Source organism: Quercus lobata, chromosome 3 (assembly GCF_001633185.2).
Source record: "Quercus lobata isolate SW786 chromosome 3, ValleyOak3.0 Primary Assembly, whole genome shotgun sequence".
NCBI lineage: Eukaryota > Viridiplantae > Streptophyta > Magnoliopsida > Fagales > Fagaceae > Quercus > Quercus lobata.
Window position 1 is genome coordinate 65877915 of NC_044906.1, and position 9148 is coordinate 65887062.

The 9148-nt window shown below is 35.3% G+C and overlaps 1 protein-coding gene across 1 annotated transcript; it reads right to left on the minus strand.

Moving 5' to 3' along the window:
* Positions 1-7233: 7233 nt before the first annotated feature.
* On the minus strand, positions 7234-7860 carry LOC115981296 (putative pentatricopeptide repeat-containing protein At5g40405). Its single transcript, XM_031103453.1, has one exon. It carries the CDS (start codon positions 7858-7860, stop codon positions 7234-7236), a length of 627 nt encoding a protein of 208 aa, XP_030959313.1.
* Between the last annotated feature and the right edge of the window lie 1288 nt (positions 7861-9148).

Genomic DNA, 9148 nt, shown 5'->3' on the forward strand with positions numbered 1-9148 from the left:
AACTTTACATAGACGCACAACTTTGAGCTAGATTTAAACACTTCTAAACACATTATTTTGATCATGGTTTGCCAACAATACAAATTAGAGTTCTAAATACATAGAATCCTAAACTTTAGAACCTAACAAACTCTCCCTTTGACAATCCGTGACAAAACACAACTAGAAGCTCAAAGTTTACAAAATAAAAAGCCCTTTACAAAATAATGCTCATAAACCAAATTCAATCCTAACTACTATCCATCAGTTGCAAGTGTAGACAGCAGCTCAATTGAATCAACCTGTATATTTCCTGAAACACTAAACAAAATGCATAACCACATGTGTGGAAACAATACAAGTAAACAAAATAACTTCATGATTTCAAAAAACACACAAATAAAGACATATATCAATGAATAACTCATAAATATAAATCAATAAGCAGTTTGAAACAAGAAACATATAAAAAACCAACAAAACATAAAACTCCCCCTAACATGAATATCCCATCAAAAACAAAGTAAGAGCTAAAAATGTTAAGTACAAAGTGAAGCACCTAGATACAATCTAAACTCCACAAGCTCCAACCAAAAACAAATAAACTCCCCCTGAAAGCAAAAACTCTACAAAGTACTCTCCCTTTTTGTGACGGAATGCCAAAGGGCAAACAAGATATCCATCATCAAAAGGGAGGTGGTCTAAACTGCGCCAACTCCGCACGCAAGGCACGAATCTTATCGAGCACGTCCACCAAAATCTGTCCTTGAGCCGCCTGAACGGTCAAGACATGATCCAACGTGCGACGAATGTCTGAATCATCCGAAGCAGTCGATGGAGGAACATCAGCATCAGCAGCAGCACCTGATGTCTCAACAGCAGCTGTACCTGTAGAAGAGGGAGGAGGGGGAACACCACTAGATGACACACCTCTAGGACAAGAAGGAGCAACTCTCAACTGAGCAGCCCTCTGACGAAGAAAGGTGGCACCTATGGGAGCAATCACATGAACAAGCTCACCAGGCGAAAAACCATCTAGACCTAAAAAGAGCAAAATCCTATGAATGAAAATAGGATGAATCAGCGCATGCCCTACGGCAGAACTCCTATGAACCTCGTTCAAAGAACGAAGGAACAAGTGAGGAAAACTGATAGACGCTCCAGAAACAAAGGCATACAAAAACACACATCGCTCTAAAGGGATGGTGTGGAAATGAGAGATAGGCCACAAGGAATGACACGCTATCCTAAAGAAGAGATAGGTCGTCTCGGTAAGTTCAGCGGACGTGATCCGAGGATTAGAACCCCACTGGATAGATGACCCAGTGATGTAAGACATGACAACATCTAATGAGGGTGACTCATCATAGGGATAGTCAGCATCCCGAACAACCGGCACCCCAAGAGCCTCAGCCACTACCCGAGGAGTAATGGTGAACTCTACATCTCGTATCCAACTCTTAACAAGGGTGTTGGAATCATAGATGTGGCAAGAGAGGTTCGAGAAGAACTCTCTAATCAGGGCGGTCGGGGGTGGATGATCTATCTCTAAGAGAGACAACCAACCTCTAGACTCAAAATTGGCCCTAATGGCCGGATCAAGCTCATCCAACACAACAGCTCGCTCAGCCCATATCTTACACTTACAGTTCAAGGAGTCAAAAGCTTCTCTACACTTATCATTCTTAAACAACTCAACCCTAGTGGGAGACTCAGAGGAAGTGGAAGTGGTCTTATGGGCTCTAGTTTTCCTAGGCATGGTGCTAGGATAAGGACCAACACACAGAGAGAAAAAAAATCAAAACCAAGGGCAGACTGCAAGTTAGCACAAAAACAGAATATAGAATAAAAAACTATATGATGCATGAACAAGTTAAATGACATGATGCATGTTCTAATGTAGCGAATTAAGTCCAAAAGGTTCAAATTCACAAAATTGGCTTGAACATTAAGGTTTTAACACAAAAATCCCAAAATTTGGAAAACCACTTGATCAATTTAAAAAAAAAAAATTGACGAATTGATCATTACACATGATGGAATAACAAAAATAATGACCAAATACATCAATTTGATAAGCCAATTTCATCAATTTAACCCAATTAGACAAAATCCCCAATTTGGATCAATTTCAAAACCCTAGAATTTCCAATTTTTCAAAAATCACAAAATTGATCAAATTAAACTATAAGGAACATCATTATAGCATCATAGAACAAAAACCCATTGATCAATTTCACCAAAATAGGTTCGAATCATCAAAAACCCCAATATTTTGAAAGTGCCGAAAATATCCATAATAATGCATGAAAAATGCATGAAATCATGAAATAAAATGGAAAAGGAAGGGCAAAAGGGACTTACCGGCCTCCAAGGACAAAAACCTTGCAAAAATCTTGAAGGAAAACGACAAAAAATTTGATGGTGGAGCCTATAGCCAACGCGGAGAGAGAGAAATATTGAAAAACTATTCGAAAAAGTGACTTTGAAAAGTCCAATCTGTCTTTTTAAAAAACCTGATTCACGAGTTTCGATCGATCGAAAATCAGCCTCGATCGATCGAAACAGACAGAGACTCTCTCTCTTAAATTTAAAAATTTTTTATCGATCAAAAAACAGAATGGATCGATCAAAATAGGCAGAGGCTCACCAAATTTTGAGGGAAAAACACAGTTTTTGAAAAACATTTAGAATTAACTCAAAGCATTGAAATTTAAGAACAAAAATGCATGAGTATGTGATGATATGATTTTCAAAACAAGAATTTTAAGCCCAAATTCCCAAAAACAAAATTTCTTGCATTCTCCACAAATTTTCAAGCAACAAATTAATTTTGCACAAAATTCAAAGTATTTGCAAAACTTGGTTGGTCAGACCATAAACACACACAATAATATGTACAATGTTTAGCAAAGAGTAACTCGTGTAGTGTGTGTAACTAGCAAAAACTTGAGATACATGTGAGGTGATATATAAATAGCAATCAATCACAAAGTCTACAAAATTCATCATAATGAATTTAAAAGAGACTATCACCTAAAGAGTTACATCATATAACTCCCACATCTCCTAGATCATAAGTTTGTAATCATGTAAGTTTTTTGTATTTATGCCTCATAATATACATACCAATTTTAAGTTATGTGAGTTTGGCATCAAGCCTAATAATACACACCAATTTTGATTTTAAGAATTAAGCAATTTAACTCGAGGTTTCACCTTATATTCTTTTTGTGTATGTGCTACACTTACTCGAGCACAAAATCTTATGATATGCACTAAGGTGTTCATGATTGGCTAGTGAACAGTGATGAGATCGTTATTTATGCATTTCTCTAAAAGTTCAAGTCAAACATTTAAAAGCATGTGACTTCAAGATTAAGACATAGTAATCAAAAGCCATAAACATCTTTCCCACACAACATGCACTACAAAGTTTCAACTAGTAAAGTGCAATAAATAAGCTTATCAAAGCTAAATAAGGTACAAAAGACATGTTATGTGAAAATAAATTGACCAACCTTATTCTCAAAAACCAAGAAGAATAGTACAAAACAAAATGTGCTTCCTTTTTCTTCCCTTTTTTTTTATATTAAAAATAAATAAAAAAAACACCTATAATGGAATGCATGAATGTTATGCTATGCAAATCCTAGAAAAAAAAAAAAACAAAACCAAAGAACAATGGTCACAAAGGGTAGAGTAATGAAACACAAGGACCATGTCAGAAAGACTCAGTTAGATCGAGTCTTTTGCATCCAAAACCTTTTAGATGCACCGCGAGCATTGGAGTTCTTATTCACATGAAAATGATTACCAACTCCAGGATTGGAATAAAAGTTTAAAGCCTTTACCAAATCACCAATAAGTACCATAGGATAAAGTGCTTGAGGCACATATATTTTTGGTTTGTTTGCTCTCTTAGCAGCTTGCAGCTTGTAGCAGTTTGGACAGATGTGTCTAGACTTTCCACAAAAGTGACAAACCCATGCAGGCTTATCATGTGTCTTGTCCTTAGATAGGGTAGGCTTCTTAGACTTAGACTCTTTCAGATCAACCCTAATCTTCCTAGATGATGAACCTTCTAAGGGTTTAACAACCTCACTCACAAGGGGTTTGACAGTTTCACTCACTATCTCACTCACGGAAGGTTCAGAAGAAAAAGATGAAGGAACAAACTTTGTGGAATGGGGAGCGGACACAGAGATGCTTTCAACATAACCTAATCCAGTTTTGTCAGAAGAAGACTTTTGAACACTCAGCATTTGATCAAGTTTAGAATTAGCAGATCTAGCAATAGATAAATCAAGTTCCAAAGATTTAACTTTATCAAGCAAAAGCATATTTTCAGTTTTCACATTGTTCAAAAGATCATTAGCATCAAACAGTTTAACAAGCAAATTTTTCTTTTCAAGCTCAAGAGATTCAATTTTCTTCAGGCCAAGTTCAACATTCAAAGCATCCTTTGCAGGAACTTTGCAAAGTTTATTATAGACCTCTTGAAGATCTGCATCTTCAAAGAGTTCCCCATCAAAAGGGCTCTCTTCAACAGATATCCTCTCATCAACTACAACAGTAGCGGTGAAAGCAATGAAGTTTCCATCCTCATCACAATCAGACTCATTATCAGAAACTTCACCATCATTAAGGGTTACAACCATAGCCTTACCCTTAGACTTCAAATAGGTTGGACATTCAAATTTCATGTGTCTATACCCTTGACATCCAAAACACTGAGAGCCCAATGAATTATTGGAAGATTGACATACTCTTTCTCTAAGTTTATCATTGTTGTTAACCTTAGTGGGATCATGCTTCCTAAAATTTCTAGGTTCAGCAGTATTTGAGCCTCTTGCCTTTCTATTGCTATTCCTGAGAAAGTTTCTAAAGTTCTTGGCAAGGTAAGCAATCTCTGTAGTAGAGAGCTCATCATCAAATCCACCACCTTCAATGCTTAAGAGCCATTGATTTGGATTTTGTAGTTTGGGTAGATCCAACTCATAGGATTGAAAAGATCCTACAAGTTCATCAACAGGGATGGAGTCCACGTCCTTACTTTCAGTAATGGCAGTCACCTTGGGTCTAAAGTCTTAAATCAAAGATCTAAGAATCTTCCTAACAATTTTAGGTTGATCATAGATTTCACCCAAGTTAAAAGCAGAATTAACAATATCATTCAATTTAGCATAGAATTCATCAAAAGATTCATCATCAAACATCCTAATGCTTTCAAATTTAGAAGTCAATTGCTGCAATTTATTTATTTTGATAGTCTTTTTGCCTTCATGCATAGTCTGGAGGATATTCCAAGCAGTATGAGCGATCTCAACATTAGAGATTCTCTTAAATTCCTCCATAGAAACAGCGTTAAAGATCGCATTCATAGCCTTGCTATTGAAGCTGCTTCTTTTTGAGAAGTTTCCCACTCACTAATAGGAGTAGTGGGCTTCTGCCATCCGTATTCAACGGAGTTCCACACCCTCTCATCAATGGATTTCAGGAATGCTTTCATCCTTATTTTCCAGTAAGCATAATTATTCCCATCAAAGTGAGGAGGAATAATTAGAGAGTGTCCGTGTTCCATGACAACAGGGGGTCAAGGATCAGCTCAGTGATCAAAGGATCAACAACAAAAGAGCTACCCGCTCTGATACCACTTGATAGTTTTTAGACCCCTTAAACAATTGATTAAACCTAGGTAATTAGCCAAGTTGTTACTTAGTCCAATTAAACAAGTCTACGTTATCACAATATAAAAGATCAAATCATGCAAAGCAGCGGAAAATAAATAACACAAGATATGATCACCCAAGAAACCAAACAGGTAAAAACCTGGGGAGGATTTGACCTAGCTATCCTCAAGGTAAACTTGAATCCACTATCTTGAAAAAATCGAAGTTCATAGAATAAGACTTACAAGCCCCCACGCTCGACTTCTTATTGCTACCAACCAGTAGAACTTACTGACACGACCACATGCAAGCTCCGAATCCACGGACTCCTTCTTTCTTGGATTCACCACCAACTACAAGCACACCCGCTTGTATTTTCTTTAAGCTTCAATGGCAGCAACTGAATTGATCATCAAGGCATAGATAAATCTTCTCCTTGAAAACCCTAAGTTTGTGTAAAGGAAAGCTCCTCTAGATCTCACAAGAGATTTACACAAACCGCAAATATGAGCAACACTAAAACGTGGCTATGGTTTGCCTTTTATACTTAGGACAAATAAGAAACCCTAAAAACGTTTTAAAACACTTAGGGCTGAGTTGGACGAATCTGCAGAAAAACATTCTGCCCGAGCTTCGATCGATCGAACCTGTCTTTCGATCGATCGAGCCAAGCCGAAAGGCACAATCATTTCCTACTTTAACTCGATTCCAACTTTACATAGACGCACAACTTTGAGCTAGATTTAAACACTTCTAAACACATTGTTTTGATCATGGTTTGCCAACAATACAAATTAGAGTTCTAAATACATAAAATCCTAAACTTTAGAACCTAACACTCTGCATTTCAAATTCTTTTTATTTGTACATCCTATACAATTTTTTTTTTTCAATGTTCCAAAAAGCTTGACAGCAAATGGAAAGATTCAACCAATTTTTTGTTGGTTGTGATCATCAAATGAAAGAACTGAGCAGAGCCACTGATTTGCAAAGGAAAGTACTTGCGTAAGATGGTTCAATTCGCTTGGTTAAGGCAAATTTAACTAACAAGATCAAAATGAATTTTGTATTGGTAAGAAATATTGTATGATCTGACTTAAATTAAAATGCAGGAGTAGGTTACAAAATATGCATTTATAAGGAAATGGTCAAATCTTTGATTGCAATTACATCAAATCACTTCTCAGAAACTGAAGCCTAGCTGCTTATCTCCAAGTTGGCTCTGTAAAAATCTCAATTATGTCAAAGCGGCATATCACGGGATTGAATCTGAGAATCAGCGTCACCCACAAAAAAAACATTGGAGGTAAGCCTGGTTACCAATCACCTTTTCCAAATCCATAGAAGTGAGAATTTTGTGTACTGAATAGTGAATACAATCTTTTTTATGGTACTGTCATAAAAAGATATTGGACTCCTAAGACAGACCAAAAGACAGACACACACAAAGAAGTGTATTGCAAATTTCTTATTTGTTTAGGAAGTACAACAAAGAATTGCAACTGATATGTCAGTCACAGAATATGTAAACTAAAAGCATCCCTATCTAAATGAAGTGAAGGGAGAGTACATTTCAGTTATTTCACCAATAACCTTTACAAGAACAGTCACCGTTTTTAAAATGGTGAAACCTATCCCTGTCTCTCACAATAATCTCTCTGTTAAAAGTTTCAGATATTTTTTTTGCTACTTCATGACAATCCCAACAAATCCTGAGGTTCTTCACAATTCTAATGGGTACACCTTCTTTTAAAGTGATCAAACCAAAAGCAATGGCTACCTTCTCACTATGTTTAAACAAAGCATCCTCTTTTTCTTCCTCTTCTATATCAAACAGAACAGGGTTAGTGTCAGCTACATAACCAGCTAGTCTCAATCGCTTTGATATCTCTGCCATCATCATCTCAATTTCATCATACCTTGGATGAGAATTATCCCCAACAAAGAACTCATGAACTTCACCACCAACCTCTGTAACGCTACATCCAGGGAGCTTTGTCAAACCTCTAGCCTTCATAATCTCACGCACAAAACTAACCTCTTCCCAGTTCTTGTTATCAGCATACATATTTGACAGAAGAACATAAGCACAATGATTCTTGGCCTCCAGCTTCACTAGCTTTCTAGAGGCAAGTTCACCCAGTTTCATATTTTTATACATTCTACAAGCATTAAGCAAAGCTCCCCAAGCACCAGAATGAGGTTTCATATGTAAAATATGGACATCTTGTATAAAAGTTTAGATCATATCCCGGTTCCTGTATCTAACTCTTTCAAAACCTTAATCAACATTGAGGCTTTATTCAATATGGAGGTTTTGATTGTTTTACAACTGAGGTTGTGCAACAATAATCAACTTTATGCAAGGATAGTTTATCATGTTGAATTCTCTAAGAAGCAAAACCCTAATAAGATCCTTTACCCAAAGGTTTGCTTTTTAAAAAAAATTTATATATAAATATATTATTCCAATGAATAGGTTACTAATTTGCAGTGGAATATATATATATATATATATATATATATATATATCCCCAATTACAGCATTCCACAGGTACTATATTCTACAACTAACTGTGCGTTTGCAAAGGGTGATGAGAAAATTGAGAATAAATAGATATTTTCTCTTATTCGATAGAGTAGAAAAGTAGAAGAAAAAAAAAAGTATACCATTTTTAATCTTTCAAATATTGAAAGAAAAATTGAGGAAAAATGTCTTACATAATTGCTTTAACAATGTTAGATCTTACTAACTTATTAAAAAACAATTCAATACAAAGGGATACTAGAAATTTAAAATAAGATATGTTTTCTTTCCATTTATTTTGTTTTATCATTCTTACCAAATACTTATATAATGAAAGGCATTAATATCTTCTCTCTCTCTCTCTCTCTCATCCTTCCTACCATATCAGTCATGTGTTGGGAAAGGAAGAAGCATGCTATCTAATTCTTCATAACATCTAGTACAGTTGTTTTTCAATAAGCCTAATCGCATAACAAATTTCAAAAATATATATATCACAATTGTTAAGGTAATGGATTGTAGTTAGTGTATATTAAAAGGATGCTATCTCATTCTTTGTAACATCTAGTACAGTTGTTTTTCAATAAGTCTAATCATATAACAATTTTTTTTTTTTTAAATCACAATTGTTGAGGTAATAGATTTTAGCTAGTGTATAATAAAATGATGTGAGTGGTTGTTTCACAAGAAAGCGATATTGCATTAACCACAATACTACATCAAAAAAAAATGTTATATATATATATATATATAAATTTATTGTGTCTATAGCATTGTTATTTTTTTTTTTTTTTTGGTGGAATATAAACTATCTAGCACAATTGTCAATGAATTGTTGGACTTAAAGAACAGATTCTCTAAGAACACTTGCATTAGTGCTCCGTGCTTGTATAATAAAATAAAATAAAAAAGTACCACATTTTGGCTAACCCAACTCAAAATTCGCCCATATCAGATTATGTAAAGTTGT

Bases quoted from the DNA above. Each gene is read 5' to 3' on its own strand.
- LOC115981296 (XM_031103453.1), bottom strand. From the start codon at position 7,860: ATGAAACCTCATTCTGGTGCTTGGGGAGCTTTGCTTAATGCTTGTAGA.